This window comes from Bubalus bubalis, chromosome 2, assembly GCF_019923935.1.
Source record: "Bubalus bubalis isolate 160015118507 breed Murrah chromosome 2, NDDB_SH_1, whole genome shotgun sequence".
NCBI lineage: Eukaryota > Metazoa > Chordata > Mammalia > Artiodactyla > Bovidae > Bubalus > Bubalus bubalis.
The window spans coordinates 78,123,488-78,141,550 of NC_059158.1; the positions used below are offsets into that span (position 1 = coordinate 78,123,488).

At 40.5% G+C, this 18,063-nt stretch overlaps 1 protein-coding gene across 1 annotated transcript in view; it reads right to left on the reverse strand.

The window, feature by feature from the left end:
• Nucleotides 1-18,063, reverse strand: part of MYO3B (myosin IIIB) — a 547,383-nt gene that overhangs the window by 191,190 nt on the left and 338,130 nt on the right. The window contains exon 24 of the mRNA XM_045163938.1: nucleotides 1,730-1,809. Within this exon, the coding sequence (XP_045019873.1) occupies nucleotides 1,730-1,809 (80 nt within the window). The remainder of the gene's footprint in view (nucleotides 1-1,729; nucleotides 1,810-18,063) is intronic.

Genomic DNA, 18,063 nt, shown 5'->3' on the forward strand with positions numbered 1-18,063 from the left:
TGAACACAAACAACATTTACATATAATGTCAACAGACTCTCAGAACCACTGAAACCCCTCTGTAAACCAGACCTAGGGTCCCACATAACTCATGTTAAACAGCCCTAATATCCTGCCACAAACGCACATGGTTGAAAAGCAGAATATTCTATAGGATTGTGCTAACAATGTGGATATAAGAATTTCTGCTAACAAAGATGATCTGAATCCTTACTATGTGCAGGTCTTTTATTCTCAGAGGAAGTGAGTATAGATATGTATGTCTGTATCAATTTGCGGGTAATATTCATATATTATATGTGGTTGTATTGATTATTCTTTGTTAAATGAATCAATTAATATTCAGTATAAACAAAGGGTAAGAAAATTCAGAGCCATGACCTGTTTATTATCCCCTCACCTTTCAGATCATTATTTCTTGCTGCTAGTATACACAATGAACATTAAGCAGCCATTCCTTGAGATTTGGGCTAAACATTAGCAGGAAGAATGCAACAGTTAAAAATATTTTACAGCCGGACATTTAGCAACTTGTCTAACACCCTCTTTGCATGGATAAGTGCATCACTCATTTTCCAGAGAGCAAAGCAGATTAATAGGAGTGGGTTTGGTTTCTTTCCTCCCTGCTGACTCCTTTTGTTATCCTACTCTGTACGTTGGTGATAGCTTCAAGAAAAAGTGGAATGTGTGCACTTCTTCCTGTGGCTGTGGATGTGAACATGTGCTAAGTTGCTTTAGTCGTGTTCAACTCTGCAATGCCATGGATCGAAGCCCACCAGGCTCCTCTATCCATGGGATTCTCCAGGCAAGAATCCTGGAGTGGGTTGCCATGCCCTCCTCCAAGGGATCTTCCTAACCCAGGGATTGAACCTGCTTTTCTTCCATCTCCTGCACTGGGAGGTGGGGTCTTTTCCACTCGCATCACCTGGGAAGCCCTTATATCTTCCCAGATGGACTTTATTTTCAAGTGTCATTGTTCTGTAAACTTAAGTAGTATTTCTGAGAATCAGGTAAAGGGGTCTGCATATACCATGTGGCATAAGGATTATTTTGAACTGAAGACATATAAGTAACAACAGTTGCAAGAAGAAGCTTTTCTAAACTCCCCTTATCTGCCTGAAAGCAAAGCCTCCAAAAATAATTCAACTGTCATAAATCCCCTCCCTGGGAGCTTTGCAATCACAGAAGATTGATTCCTATCACCAGAGATGAGAGGTCAGCACTGGGATAAGAAATTGCTGAAATAGATAGTGTCATATAAAACTGTTATACTTCCCATTTATTTTCCTAAAAGACCATTTATTTTTCCCAAGTCACTGATTGTCCCAGAAGTGTCCTTCTTCCTCTCTTCATCTCCTATTAAGATGGTATAGAAACCTAAAAATCTAACTGGCCCTTAGAGTCACTTTTTTGGTGAACCTCTGTATGTATATCACTAAAATATGTTTTTTTCTCTTGCTAATCTGTCAGTTCAAGTTGAATTCAGTCATCAAACACTGAACTTAAGAGGGTAGAGGAAAAATATTTTTCCCCTGACACAGGATTGTAAAGGATTCCATGATGATGTTTCAAATCTCTTAACCCCAAATTCCTAAATGCCTCAGTCTCTATTCTAGACTTCCCGGGTAGTGGATCAGATAAAGGAAACTAATACTGCCCACCTAGGATGATCCCTAGGGTGGGAATGTCTTATGGTCCACAGTACTTTGGGTACAAACCTACGACTCACCTTGAGTCTCCCAGAACTGAAATGCGGAGGCAAAGATCTTGAGGCCGCTGTTATCCTGGCTCTTGTCTGGGCCAAGTTACCTGTGAAAAGAAGACAAAAAATTAAGGCAAAGGAAAAGTTAAAGAATAGTATGATAAGTAATTTTTCCCTTTGTGTCCCTGTATTTTTCAGAATGTTCTAAATGATCTGCCCTGAACTTGAAACATTTGGAAAAATTTTGAAATTCACTTATATAAATTATAAGTAAAATATAATATTTATAAGCTATAATTTGTAATATAAATTAAATTTATATTAGTTTAATAAGCAAATAAGAAAGCATCAAGTCTCCCATTCACTTAACAAGCTAGTGCTTAGTCGCTCAGTCGTGTCTGATTCTTTGTGACCCATGGACTGTAGACTGCCTGGTTCCTCTGCCCATGGGATTCTCCAGGCAGGAATATCGGAGTGGGTTGCCATGTCCCCCTCCAGGGGATCTTCCCAACCCAGGGATCAAACTAGAGATTGAAGGAAATTACTATAACATAAGAGAACCATATATGAAATTCCCATAACTCATGCACTCAACAGTGAAAAATTGGAAGTTTTTCCTCTAAGATTAGGAACAAGACAAGAATGTCCACTCTCACCACTTCTATTCAACATAATACTGGCAGCCCTGGCTAGGTCAGTTAGGCAAGAAATAGAAATTAAAGGCATCCAAATTGTAAAGTAAGAAGTAAAATTATCTCCATTCACAGATGACATCATCTTACATATAGAAAACCCTAAAGATCATACACATGCACTAGCAAATGAATTCAAAGTTGTAGGATATAAAATCAACATATCTTGAGAGTCCCTTGGACTGCATGGAGATCCAACCAGTCCATTCTGAAGGAGATCAGCCCTGGGATTTCTTTGGAGGGAATGATGCTAAGGCTGAAACTCCAGTACTTTGGCCACCTCATGCAAAGAGTTGACTCATTGGAAAAGACTCTGATGCTGGGAGGGATTGGGGGCAGGAGGAGAAGGGGACGACAGAGGATGAGATGGCTGGATGGCATCACTGACTCGATGGATGTGAGTCTCAGTGAACTCCGGGAGTTGGTGATGGACAGGGAGGCCTGGCATGCTGCGATTCATGGGGTTGCAAGGAGTCGGACACGACTGAGCGACTGAACTGATCTGATCTGATAAAAAGTCAGTGGCATTTATATACACTAACAATGAAAATCTGAAAAGGGAGTTAAGAAAACAGTTCCATTTACAATGGCATCAATAAGAATAAAATACTTAGGAGTAAACTTAACCAAGGAGGTGAAAATTTATACACTGAAAACTATATAACACTCCTGAAAGAAACCAACAAAAGCACAAATAAATGGAAAGCTATTCCATTGTGAGGGAGAAAAAATACACTTTTTCCTCTACCTGTTAGGGGAAGCACACTGATTGAAACCACCCACCCTGGCCAGGCACCATAGTAACCATTTGCATGAGTGGTTTTATCACAGGAGGTCCTGGTAAGGACCAGGAAACTAATAAGCCTCCACCAACCAGAAAAGTTTGAGAAAGGTCAAAAGGAGACACCACCTGTCCGCCCACCTCCCAGAATCCTCCTCTCTGGCATCCATCTTGGCTGAACAAGGCATGCACCACCAGGAAGGACTCTGAATCAGAACTGTTGGCTAAGGACAACCCGGAAACTAACCGCATCACCATAAAACCCGAGACTGCAAGCCATGTGGCAGAGCTGTTCTCCTGGGTTCCCTTACCCTACTGCTCTCCACCCGGGTGCCCTTTCCCAATAAAATCTCTTGCTTTGTCAGCAGATGTGTCTCCTCGGACAATTAATTTCCGAGTGTTAGACAAGAGCCCAGTTTCGGGCCCTGGAACCGGTCCCCTTTCCTACAACATACCCACCTTAGGTTCATTGGCTGGGGCCCTGCAAATTAGACTGACAGAGGATAGAGTAGCAAGAGAAAAACAATCAGAAGTTTACTAATGCATGCATTGCACATATATATAGGATTACCCAGTGATGAGTAATTCAAAGGGGTGGTTAGAACTTGGATTTACATAGATATTAACAAAAGAACAATAAATTGATAAAGAAGTGAAAGACAAAGAAAAAGAACTTTGAGTTTCCAGGGGTGGGAAATTATGGTAAGGGTAGATATATAAGGAAGGGCTTCCCTGGTGGCTCAGTGGTAAAGAACCCACCTGCCAATGCAGGAGACGTGGGTTCTATCTTTGGGTCAAGAAGATACTCTGGAGAAGGAAATGGCAACCCACTCCATTCTTGACTGGAAAATCCCATGGATTTTCCATGGACTGTGGTGGGTTACAGTCCATGAATTCGCAAAAGAGCTGGACATAATTTAGCCATTAAACAACAAAAAATATATAGGGAAGCTATTATAAGATAAGGGCTAATTTCTTATATAGATTCCTCTAGTGGCTGTCTCTGAGTTGATAGGGTCTAGACTTGTCTCTGGTGATTAACTTCTGCCTTTTTTGGTAGAGAGGAAAGGGGGCACATTTTTACAAATTTATGCCCTGCTTTTGGGCAAATGCAGGGAAGGCAGAGAACTTTTCTTACATCTGCTCCTTTTCAATTGCTTTCAGCTTAAAATAATCCTTATGCCAAATTGGCATATTTTGGGGTGGCATATTCTGTTACCCTGCATTGTGTTCATGGATTAGAAGGCTTAATATTGTTAAAATGTCCACACCACCCAAAGAGAGCTACAAATTCAGTGCAATCCCCATCAAAATCTCAATGACATTTTTGGACAAATAGAAAAAATCCTAAAATTCATATGGAACCCCAGAGGACTCCAAAACAATCTTCAGAAGGAAAAGAAAAAAACTGAAGGCCTTATATGTCCTAATTTCAAAATACATTACAAAGCTATAGTAGTTGAAATAGTCTGGCAAAACAATACTGACATGAAGATAAACATATAGACCAATGGAACAGAACAGATAGCCCAGAAATAGACCCATGCACATATAGTCAAATAATCTTTGATATGGGTATTAAGACTACACAATGGGGAAAGGATTATCTCTTCAACAAATGGTGCTGTGAATACTGGGCATTTACATGCAAAAGAATGAAACTGAAACCCTATCTTATACCATACTTGAAGATCAACTCATAATAAAGACTTAAATGTAAGACCAGAAACTATATAAGCATAGGGGAAAGCCAATAATTAGTCTTGACAATTATTTCTCAGGTACAACACCAAAAGCACAGGCAAAAAAAGCAAAAATAGACAATTGGGACTGTATATCAACAGGGGAAAAAAGATGGGAGAAAACCATCTATCTTGTAAGAGGTTAATTTCCAAAATATATAAAGAACTCCTACAACTCAACTCTTTGCAACCCCATGGACTATATAGTCCATGGAATTCTCTAGGCCAGAATACTAGAGTGGGCAGCCTTTCCCTTCTCCAGGGCATCTTCCCAGCCCAGGGATCGAACCCAGGTGTCCCACAATGCAGGCAGATTCTTTACCAGCTGAGCCACAAGGGAAGCCCTACAACTCAGCAGCAAAAAATAAAATAAGCTGATTTAAAAATGGGCAAAGAACTTGAATATACATGCCTGCAAAGATGACGTACAAATGGCCTGAAGGTATATGAAAAGATTCTTAGTATCACTAACAAGGTAATGTAAATCAAAGCCACAATGAGATATCACCTCATACTGGTTCAAGTGGAGATTATAAATGAAGAGGAATAAAATATCTCCCTTTGGCATACTGATTATTTTAAGTTGTTATTTTTGAGAAACGTAGACACACATGAGGCTCTGAAAACTGAGCCGAAATTACCCTTTTGTAAGAAAACTTTACAAGAGGAATGAATCTCCATATGTAAAGGTGTCTCCCTCTCCCTACTAGAAAGAGAAGGATGACTACATAATTTTCAGGGCTGTTATGGGCACTGGATGAAATGATTCATGAAAAGCATTATACACACAGCTCTGGTACAAGGAAAGTGCTCACTTCGTGTTACTAGCATTGATGATGATGATTTGCTGTGAATAGTTCACACGGTCTCAGTAGAGGGCAAGAGGACAGGGACTTGTACTAATTTGCTACTGTGAACCCTGGTTTGTAAAAAAAAATTAATGAAAGATGAGAAAAAATGATAAGGCAACTCCATTTTGAATGTCCATCTCTTAGCCTCTCTGATTTCTGCTGCTTTTTGCCTTTGAAGGGTCTGAGTGGCCTGCTGGAACTCTCTTCTCCCTTCCTCTCCACCCACCCTTCATCTCCTCTCTCATACTTAGCCCCCCAAACCAAGAGATCTGTTTTACCTAAAATGTCATTTGATTGTGTAGCAAAATAAAAAGTTGTCAGTGGAAGGAGAAGCTGCAATTTGTGCATTTTCAAGACACTAAAGATTTCAAAGTTTTTAGCAAGTCTAGCACAAAGATGTCCAAATGTTTTCTCTGGCGATATCTTCAGAGGCTAAACTGTGATTAATAGCCCAGAAAGAATCCTTTGAAGCAGGATTGGTGACATCAAAGTCGTAATCCAGGGGTGGCAGGAGCTTTATAATGAGTGGGAAGCATTTTAACACATTTCAAAGGATTTACAGCATGAATAAACAATAGACCTCAGCAGATGTGCCACGCACACCTTTCAGAAACATAACCTATAAGAAGTTTCCATTTTAATTTAAATGTAAATACAGTGTTCACACTTCTTTCAAATGTTAAGCATCCTCAGTGCTTCACCCCCCAATCTCTTTGGCTAAGGATGCCTCACTGCTCCAGAGCGCCTTCCTGTGACTCACTGACATATCGGAGAGGGAAAAAACGGAAGTCAGAGGCATTGGATGGAATTTATATCCTATGTGGGAACTGGGTTAGGAAAGAATCTACAATGGAGCTTGCAATGATCCCAGATAATTTCTCTGAGGGAGAAATAAAGGGAAAGAGACAAGTGGTCTGAAGACAGGGCTGTAACTTTTAAAAGATGGCAATTTCCTGCCTGCTTCAGAGGATTTTCAGCTCTTGGAAAGCAACCAGCACCCAGGATTTCAGTTGCCTCTTAGGAGTTGCCCGAGATGATGGCTTGCGGTTTTAAATAATCAGGCTTGAAATTTGACTTCCCTCTGCTGCCCCCTCTGGGTTTAAAGGATTGGTTGCAGGGTTCTGGTGGTGACTGCTGGTGGGCATTTGTTTAGGAAATTTTCCTGTTTCAATTTTCCATAATACAAGAAATAGGCTAATAAGCTAATAAATGATTGCAAAGAAATGCTGAAAAGTAAAAGGCTGGTGTCAATTGCTGCCCAAAAAGGAGTTGCAAAGAAAACATCAGCTCTTTTTTTTGCCAGATTAAGTCATGTGAGTATACCTGAGAACTACTATGTTGTACCCTACAGTCAGCGTGGGTGAAAGTGAAAGTTGCTCAGTCGTGTCCAACCCTTTGCGACCTCATGGACTGCAAGCCTGCCAGGTTTCTCTGTCCATGGAATTCTCCAGGCAAGAATACTGGAGTGGGTGGCCGTTTCCTTCTCCTGAGGATCTTCCTAACCCAGGGATTGAACCCAGGTCTACCACATTGCAGGTGGATTCTTTCCTGTCAAGCCACCAGGGAAGCCGAGTTTGGATACTGAAAACCAAAATCACACCTTTCTGTCTAAATGAGAATGACCTTGTGCTATTCCTGTCCCCACTAACATGAATTTCTTTTCCAGGAGTCTCCTGTCCAGACAAATGGTTTGATTGTTCATTACAAGAATTTCCCCAAAGACCCAAGACCCATCAACTCTTTATGAAAAATGTCCATTGTTTAAACTCCATGGTTCTGTGAATTCCTTGTTTCAAATTCACACGTTGCTGTTTCCACCAATCATGGGCTGGTTATATTTTATGTGATCCTTGTTATTGCTGTTCAATCCCTTAGTCGTGTCCGGCTGTTTGTGACTCCATGGACTGCAGCACAATAAGCCTCTCTGTCCCTCACCATCTCCCGAAGTTTGCCTAAGTTCCTGTTCATTGCATCAGTGATGCCATCCAGCCCTTTCCTCCTCTGACACCCTCTTCTTCTGTCCTCAATCTGTCCCAGCATCAGGGACTTTTCCAATGGCTCAGCTGTTCATATCAGATGACCAAAATACTGGAGCTTCAGCATCAGTCTTTCCAATGAATATTCAGGGTTGATTTCCCTTAAGATTGATTAGTTTGATCTCTTCGCTGTCCAGGAGACTTTCAGGAGTCTTTTCCAGTACCACAGTTTGAAGGCATCAATTCTTTGGTGCTCTGCCTTCTTTATGGTCTGGCTCTCACAACCGTACATGACTACATGGAAAGACCATAGCCTTGACTGTACGGACCTTTGTCAGCAGAGTAATGTCTCTGCTTTTCAACATATTGTCTAGGTTTATCATAGCTTTCCTGCCTCGAAGCAATCGCCTTCTGATTTCATGACTGCAGTCACCATCTGCAGTGATTTTAGAGCCCAAGAAGAGGAAATCTGTCACTGCTTTCACTTTTTCCCCTTCTATTTGCCATGAAGTAATGGGGCCAGATGCCATGATCTTCGTTTTTTTAATATTTAATTTTAAGCCAGCTCTTTCACTCTCCTCCTTCACTCTTCATCAAGAAGCTCTTTCATTCCTCTCCACTTACTCGTGTGATCCTTATGCAGCAGTTCTAATTAAGCCCTCTCACTTAGACTCATCTTAAATCAAACTTGACCTCTCAACAAATTCTGACCCAGCCTTTCCTTCTCCAAGACACTGCCAAAGCTTTGAGAGATGGTGGTCTCCCTTCCTGTGGGGAGCAATGAACTCTACTTTGTCTAATCATAACAGGCAGAATGAGTAATGTTTAGGGGGTCAGCTTGGGACAGACTTATGCAGGGGTGATACTTGGAGTAAATGAAATGTTCTCATTTTAGTTAATAACACTGTAACCAATAAAAATGCAAGGGGTTAAATTCAGTAGTTGTATAAAACATACTAGAGTATTTTGTATGTTTTTTAAAAAACCACTTAGATAATGATCTGTCCTATAAATCTATATAACAAGAACTTGTTTTAGATTTGATACACTGAGATAACTTAAAATAGTGATAAGAAAATGACACAGTTGTAGGAGGAGGAGAGAGAAAGGGTAATGTTAGATTTTGTTCTGCAGATTTCACTCTCTCCTGGCCTTTATCTATGGCTTTGAGTGTTAATATCAATAAAGAGTGTTAATATCAATAAACGGACAAGGGGGAGGTGGAAGAGTTCCCAGTCTACTTAATCTCTCAAGAAAAGAACACAGATAATTTATGTATATATGGAAGTGGCTGTAGTTTTGTGGAGGGAAGAAATAAAGAGATCAGCCTGTACTCTAAGCTGTTCTAATGAAGAAAGATACGCACATACAGCAAATGTTCTTTTCTGAATGCACAACCTAGACTTTATCATGTATGTGGGAAATTTAATGCCCAAAGGGAACCTTTCCCCATTTCTGCATTCATTGGCATTTGTCTGGAAATTTAAGGAATTTCTGCACAATGAATACCTTTATACTATCTGCTTGAAGGAAGCCAAACCAAGGTTTTCACTGATTTTTTTTTTTTTTCCATTTAAAATGAGAACTACAGCTTTAAAGATTTGTGGTCCAGAGATTCTAAAATTGTATAGCTGAGGAAAAACTAATAACTCCTTTCCTCTTTAAGTTTGAAAACTCATAAACAGGATGTCATCTCAGCAAACAACTGCACCAAATCATCAGAACGTGTCAAGGAGGCAACCAGACTTACCTTCAACTCAGTCTATAGTGGAGCTGAGGCTCCCTGCTTCCTACACTTTACTGCCACATGGGTGGAAACTGCCAGTTCAGCCTATCTTAATAAAGACAGAGCTAGTTAAGAAAAGCCCTGGGTATTGTCTGCTTTCTCCACATGTTTCACTTGGAGTTTGCTTGGAAATACCATGACTGCCAAGTGGCATGACATGTGTTCACAAAAGTGCTGGAACCTAGACAGTTGATGCCTATCCAGGAAGACTTAACCCACTGAGAAAAACATGACATTCACAGATGCATACCTGCCAGTACTCACACATGTAAGGATCATTTATTTCAGTCTCAGAGCAACATCCATATGCAGCAGAGTGGTTTTTAGTCCAATAAAGCCTGCTGCTGCTGCTACTAAGTCACTTCAGTCGTGTCCAACTCTGTGCGACCCCAGAGACGGCAGCCCACCAGGCTCCCCCATCCCTGGGATTCTCCAGGCAAGAACACTGGAATGAGTTGCCATTTCCTTCTCCAATGCATGAAAGTGAAAAGTGAAAGTGAAGTTGCTCAGTCGTGTCCGACTCCTAGCGACCCCATGGACTGCAGCCCACCAGGCTCCTCCGTCCATGGGATTCTCCAGGCAAGAGTACTGGAGTGGGGTGCCATTGCCTTCTCCACCAGTAAAGCCTAGTCTTGGACAAAACTGTAATTTAGCCAAAGGATATATTCAAAATCCCATACACGGCTTTTCACATCCCTATTCCCACTTCTGAAGGTCAATATGGCTTTAATGCTGTGTCTCTTCCCTATCCCAACAACCAGTTTTCCCTATTTCCTTGCCCCACCCTGGAAATCTCCCCAGCAGATCTTCTCCATACTCCCATTGAAGCTCCCCTGTCTATGTTCTAAACCTTCATGTTACTATTCTTCCCTGACAACTAATCCAGGTCCACTTTCCTCATGGATGGATAAATGTGTTATATCACATAGGTGAGATGTTTGCATATGAGGGGGAGCAGAATTTGTAATCCCAAAATATGCCTCTCTAGCGTAAGTATTATTTCAGGCTAATTATTTTTAAGAAATAGTCATCATAGGAGAGACTCTGAAAACTGAGTAGAAATGACCCTTTTGTAAAGAACTTTGGAGGAAGAAAACATGGAAAAGGAAGACTTTATTAAGACATCATAAGTTACTGGTGGGACCATGGACAAAAGCTTAGCTAATTTTGCTCTTCCAGTGGCCTTATGTAGCTACTCATCCAACCATGTGGCCAAAGGTGAATGGTTTGGATACAAGCCACTATGGGACTTACATTTGTTAGTTACTACAGGGGGCAGAGTCTTGAGTAAAATCTCTTGTGGGTCAGGTTGTTGCAATACAGGCAACCCACATTTCACAGTCTAAGGCTAAATGACAAGGCAAGAGAGAATAAACTGATTACTAAACAATAAAAAATATTTTACATAATATAAAATAGGGATATAATTATATTTTTATATAATATTATATTTTATATAATATAAAATACAATAAAAAAAATCCCTCCCTAGAAGCTCTGCTCAACACAACTTATCTATTGATGGTGGGTCAGTTATGGATTTCTCTATGTAAAGTATAACATTATGTTTTCAATTAAGTCTGAAAAAGCCACCCAGTGTTTCAGAAAACAAGAGGCTGGTAACTTCACATGTTGCAGGATGATGACTGAGTGCTTGAAATTATAAGTGCTTATTTAGTTCTCCCTCTTTAGCCTGGAAGCAATGAAAAGAATGCTAGACTAATAACTGAGAAACCTGAATTCTTATCCCAAGCCTATCTCTGACTTTAGATCACTTCTAGTCTCTATGACTCAACAGTCTGACACCTCAAATGAGAAGTCTGAGTAGATGAGCGGTCCTCCACTCGTGTGTGCTGCAGCATTTTGCCATGGCACTCATGGAACAAATCCTCTGTGCTATGCAGCTGAATCTAGATCAATGTCTGCTAATGTGGTATAAGAGGGGTAGACTCTTGAGAGATGGGACTACAAGGGATAGTGTAATGGTTACCTGGTACCAAAAAAAGATTGCATGACATCTGGGGCCAGAGCATGTGAAAACTTTACCTAGGCTGTAAATCAGAAAGCTGGTCGGTCACAGCAGTAAACAATATTGATCAAAAGCAACATCAAGGGGAAAATTCACAAATGATACATCTGATAATGGACTATTATCCAAAATATACAAAGAACTCTTGAAATTCTACAATGAGAGAACAAACAACCTGATTTTAAAATAGGCCGAATACTTTAACAGAAACCTCACTAAAGAAGATACACAGATGGCAAATAAGCATATGAAAAGATGCTCCACATTATATATCATCAGGGAAATGCAAATTAAAATGAGATACCATTATACACCTACTAAAATAGCCAAAATCCAGAACACTGACATCATTAAATGCTGCCAAGGATGTAGAGCAACAGAAACTCTCATTCATTGCTTATGGGAATACAAAATGGGGCAGCTACTTTGGAAGAGAGATTGGTGGCTTCTTATAAAAAAAAACATACTCTTACATATGATCAGCAATTATATTCCTTGGTATTTACCCAAAGGAGTTCAAAACATGTCCACACAGAAACTTGTTGCCAAAAATTGGAAGTAACCAAGATGTCAGTAGGTGAATGGAAAAACAATTTGAGTTATATCTAAGACAATGGATTATTTCGTTCTTAAAAAAGAGCTATGAAATCATGAAAAGACTTGGAAGAACTTTAAATCTGTATTACTAAGTGAAAAAAGTCATCTGAAAAGGCTAGATATTATATTATTCCAAATGGAAAATGTATTATGCCAAATAGGAAAGGCAAAACTATGCAGACAATAAAAAGATCATGGGTTCAGGGAAGAAATTAATACAGTAAATGAACTGGAGTAAAAAAGGTTAAGGAGTGTTGGGTTTGCATTCAGGTCTGAAAGTCTATTGATGGTTGTGAAATAAATTTTAAGAGATTGCTGAGTTAGGGAAAACAAGAAAGAACAAAACAAAGGAGATAAAACTAAAGTCTACGTGATGTATTATTTCCTAGCAATCTGGCAATAACAGGAGAGGGGAGGATGGTCATGACAGTGCATGTGTCTCTGTTCAGCAGACTCTTTGTGACCCCACGGACTGTAGCCTGCCAGGCTTCTCTGTCCATCGGATTTCCCAGGCAAGAATACTGGAGTGAGTTGTCATTTCCTTCTCCAGGGGATCTTCCCAACCCAGGGATCAAAACTGTGTCTCTGCATTGGCAGGCAGATTCTTTACTGAGCTCCTGGGAAGCCCAGCTTAGATAAATTGAGGAAGCTTAAGTAATGATTTGACAGAGGCGAGGATATTTAATTTGCTAACTCTCTCTTCACAGCTGATCACCATGAGAAACAAACCCTGGCTCTGTTTCTGGGGTCTCTTTCCAGTTACTCCTCCACTTCCTTTGCTTTTTTGGCGAAAGTGAGCTTATTCAGATCTCTAACTTGTATATCACTCTTCTTCATAATACATGAGAGAGGGGATAGAGGTATAATATTTTGCTCCCCCCAATAAAGATTAAGTAATTCAAGGTGATAGGGACAGAGTAAAGGAAGAAAGTAGGTGATTAAACTGAAAAAGTACAGGAGACCCCTGTAAATTAAAGATCATCCCAGAAAGCAGGTTTGCTTAGCAATAAAACCATGTGACAGAAACATGAGACACACCCCCAAAACAGTCAAACAATGGTGGAATGAGATGCGCATCCTGCCCAGTGACCTCAGCAAATGAATGATTCCTAGCACGTGCTTCTCCGCACTCACTAAAAACAAAAATATCGGAAAAGGTAGCATTATATTAAAACCTGAAATGATTTATCATAGTTTAGTATGTTACTGCCTTTTGGTCTATTTCTGTAGCACCATGACAGTTTCCGTTTGACCATATAGGGACAAAAAAACTCCCTTTCCCAATGTGGAGGAGTGGTTTATGACAGAAACTTGATGTCTACTCAAGAAAGATACAGAATATGGTCTTTCCAACCCTCCCCATTTTTCCTTTGATTATAAAAATGTAGCCACTAAGTTCTCAGGGAAGCACTGCCTTGCCTGCCTGCTTGCATCTCTTACAAGTGCCCTACACTAATATACTCCTTCCTTGCCTGTCACTCTAACTCTCACTGAATTATTTCTACACCAAGACAGAAAATCCTCGGTTTCACTAAGCCCTGAAACACATTCTGTGATTTCAAAGGTGCTTATCTTCAGCATCGTCATAATATGTATTCTCCAAATGAAAAATTATGCTTCTTTCAGTTTGGATATTAGCAAATACCAGTCATTTTGAAAAGCTGATTGCTAATATGAATGCAACCATCATTTATATAAGTCATTTTTTTTTTTTTGATTGAAACTCTGAAAGCATTCAAGGTTAACTTTTGGTCTATAGGTATTCAAGTCCAGTTTTCTCACTTACCAATTATTTTGCTTTCTTTCAAGGAATGACTATTATCACTTAACACCTTTTCAAAGACCTACTCTAAACATTCAGGTGCAGATCTTGGAGAAAAACTGTAGCTGCTTAAAATTCCAGAAAATAAGGAGAGGCAAACTGAGAAAAAAACACTCTATAGGCAACAAAGCTTATAACAGGCCTACCTGGCCAGTGTGACTTGTATCTAAGCTACAGTGCCACAGGTTTTCTAGACACCAACACATACATATTTCTCACTCTCTTGTTTCGCTCTCCTTCCTCTCTCTCTCAAATTTTTGTTTGTTTTTACGATTCATAAAATGGCACTGACCAAAAAGATTCTTCTACTGAATCTGATATGTGTCATAGTGCTGAAGGATGAAGTTTATGTAAGTTTTATTTTTTAAGTACAGGCATTGCTTTTTTTTTAATTGACTATGCCAAAGCCTTTGGCTGTGTGGACCACAACAAACTCTGGTAAATTCTTAAAGAGAAGGGAATACCAGACCACCTGACCTGCCTCTTGAGAAATCTGTATGCAGGTCACGAAGCAACAGTTAGAACTGGACATGGAACAACTGATTGGTTCCAAATAGGGAAAGGAGTACGTCAAGGCTGTATATTGTCACCCTGTTTATTTAACTTATATGCAGAGTATGTCATGAGAAATGCTGGGCTGGATGAAGCACAAACTGGAATCAAGATTGGCAGGAGAAATATCAATAACCTCAGATAAGCAGATGACGTGACCCTTATGGCAGAGAGTGTAGAAGAACTAAAGAGCCCCTTGATGAAAGTAAAAGAGGAGAGTGAAAAAGTTGGCCTAAAACTCAACATTCAGAAAACTAAGATCATGGCATCTGGTCCCATCACTTTATGGCAAATAGATGGGGAAACAGTGGAAATGGTGACAGATTTTATTTTGAGGGGCTCCAAAATCACTGCAAAGATGGCTCAATAAGGGACAGAAATGGTATGGACCTAACAGAAGCAGAAGATATTAAGAAGAGGTGGCAAGAATACACAGAAGAACTGTACAAAAAAGATCTCCACGACCCAGATAATCACGATGGTGTGATCACTGACCTAGAGCCAGACATCCTGGAATGTGAAGTCAAGTGGGCTTTAGAAAGCATCACTATGAACAAAGCTAGTAGAGGTGATGGAATTCCAGTTGAGCTATTTCAAATCCTGAAAGATGATGCTGTGAAAGTGCTGCACTCAATATGCCAGCAAATCTGGAAAACTCAGCAGTGGCCACAGGACTGGAAAAGGTCAGTTTTCATTCCAGTCCCAAAGAAAGGCAATGCCAAAGAATGCTCAAACTACTGCACAATTGCACTCATCTCACATGCTAGTAAAGTAATGCTCAAAATTCTCCAAGCCAGGCTTCAGCAATACGTGAACCGTGAACTTCCTGATGTTCAAGCTGGTTTTAGAAAAGGCAGAGGAACCAGAGATCAAATTGCCAATATCCGCTGGATCATGGAAAAAGCAAGAGAGTTCCAGAAAAACATCTATTTCTGCTTTATTGACTATGCCAAAGCCTTTGACTGTGTGGATCACAATAAACTGTGGAAAATTCTGAAAGAGATGGGAATACCAGACCACCTGACCTGCCTCTTGAGAAATCTGTATGCAGGTCAGGAAGCAACAGTTAGAACTGGACATGGAACAACAGACTGGTTCCAAATAGGGAAAGGAGTACGTCAAGGCTGTATATTGTCACCCTGCTTATTTAACTTCTATGCAGAGTACATCATGAGAAATGCTGGGCTGGATGAAGCACAAACTGGAATCAAGATTTCCAGGAGAAATATCAATAACCTCAGATATGCAGATGACACTACCCTTATGGCAGAAAGTGAAGAGGAACTAAAAAGCCTCTTGATGAAAGTGAAAGTGGAGAGTGAAAAAGTTGGCTTAAGGCTCAACATTCAGAAAACTAAGATCATGGCATCTGGTCCCATCACTTTATGGGAAATAGATGGAGAAACAGTGGAAACAGTATCAGACTTTATTTTTCTGGGCTCCAAAATCACAGCAGATGGTGACTGCAGCCATGAAATTAAAAGACACTTACTCCTGGGAAGGAAAGTTATGACCAACCTAGATAGCATATTCAAAAGCAGAGACATTACTTTGCCAACAAAGGTCCATCTAGTCAAAGCTATGGTTTTTCCTGTGGTCATGTATGGATGTGAGAGTTGGACTGTGAAGAAAGCTGAGTGCCAAATAATTGATGCTTTTGAACTGTGGTGTTGGAGAAGACTCTTGAGAGTCCCTTGGACTGCAAGGAGATCCAACCAGTCCATTCTGAAGGAGATCAGCCCTGGGATTTCTTTGGAAGAAATGATGCTAAAGCTGAAACTCCAGTACTTTGGCCACCTCATGCGAAGAGTTGACTCATTGGAAAAGACCCTGATGCTGGGAGGGACTGAGGACAGGAGGAGAAGAGGACAAAAGAGGATGAGATGGCTGGATGGCATCACTGACTCGATGCACATGAGTTTGGGTAAACTCCGGGAGTTGGTGATGGACAGGGAGGCCTGGCGTGCTGTGATTCATGGGGTCGCAAAGAGTTGGACACGACTGAGCGACTGAACTGAACTGAACTGAAAATCACTGCAGATGGTGACTGAAGCCATGAAATTAAAAGACGCTTGCTCCTTGGAAGAAAAGTTATGATCAACCTAGACAGCATATTAAAAAGCAGAGACATTACTTTGCCAACAAAAGTCCATCTAGTCAAAGCTACTGTTTTCCAGTAGTCATGTATGGATGTGAGAGCTGGACTATAAAGAAAGCTGAGCACCAAAGAAGTGATGCTTTTGAACTGTGGTGTTGGAGAAAACTCTTGAGAGTCCCCTGGACTGCAAGGAAATCCAACGAGTCCATTCTAAAGGAAATCAGTCCTGAATATTCATTGGAGGTACTGATGCTGAAGCTGAGACTCCAATACTCTGGCCACCTGATGCGAAGAGCTGACTCATTTGAAAAGACCCTGATGCTGGGAAAGATTGAAGGCAGGAGGAGAAGGGGACGACAGAGGATGAGATGGTTGCATTGCATTACCGACCCAATGGACATAAGTTTGAGTAAACTTCAGGGGTTGGTGATGGACAGGGAGGCTTGGAGTGCTGCAATCCATGGGGTTGCAAAGAGTTGGACACAACTGAGGGACTGAACTGAACTGATTGCTGTTTTTGAGAACTTGGCTTTATGAAACTGACACAGCATTCAGAATAACTGTTGATGTCCAAATCTCCCTTAATTAAAATCTTATCCTATTCTCTGATAAAGGAACTCTACAAGCATCACAATTCTGTACTAATTCTAGAGGCTTCAGGTAGTCAGTGCATATGTGTCTGAGTCCTTTTAAGTCAATGCAAATATTTTACCTTATATTGGTATTTGTCTTTAGAAATGGATTTTTTCCTTATACCAGTTACAAGATCTCTGAAGCCAGGCACTAAATATTTCTATTCTCATTCATTAATTCAAAAATTATTTCTTCAGCACCTTCTACAAGACTTGTGAAGAGCTCTACAAATGTGTGTGTGTGGTTAGTTGCCCAGTTGTATCCTCTGCAACCCTATGGACTGTAGATCGCCAGGCTCCTCTGTCCATGGAATTCTCCAGGCACGAATACTGGAATGGGTTGCCATTCTCTTCTCCAGGGGAGCTTCCCAACCAGGGATCAAACTGAGGTCTCCCACATTATGGGCAGATTCTTTACTGTCTGAGCCACCAGGGAAGCCCACTCTACAAAGAGTAGGTGCTAAAAAAAAAAGTTTATTGAAGATGGTATAATTCACTGGAACTACATTTCAAATGATTCCTACCCTTGCCTTATAGATGGATCATATCTACTACCTCTTGGCAAACTTCAGTATCACAGATTCTTCTTTCAGTCATCCAAAAAGAAACACTCATTATTCCAAAGAAATAGCAGTTGACTGTGAACCATTTTACACAGTTAGTAGAGCACCATAGATGAGCAGAAAATGTCTCATCAAAGCCAAAGATGTTCCTTAATGTGACACTGAAAGCTACCCATGAATCTAATTAAAACACTGTCTGTGACCCCTCACTGGAGTCTAAGCTCCCTTAGGGCAGGCACT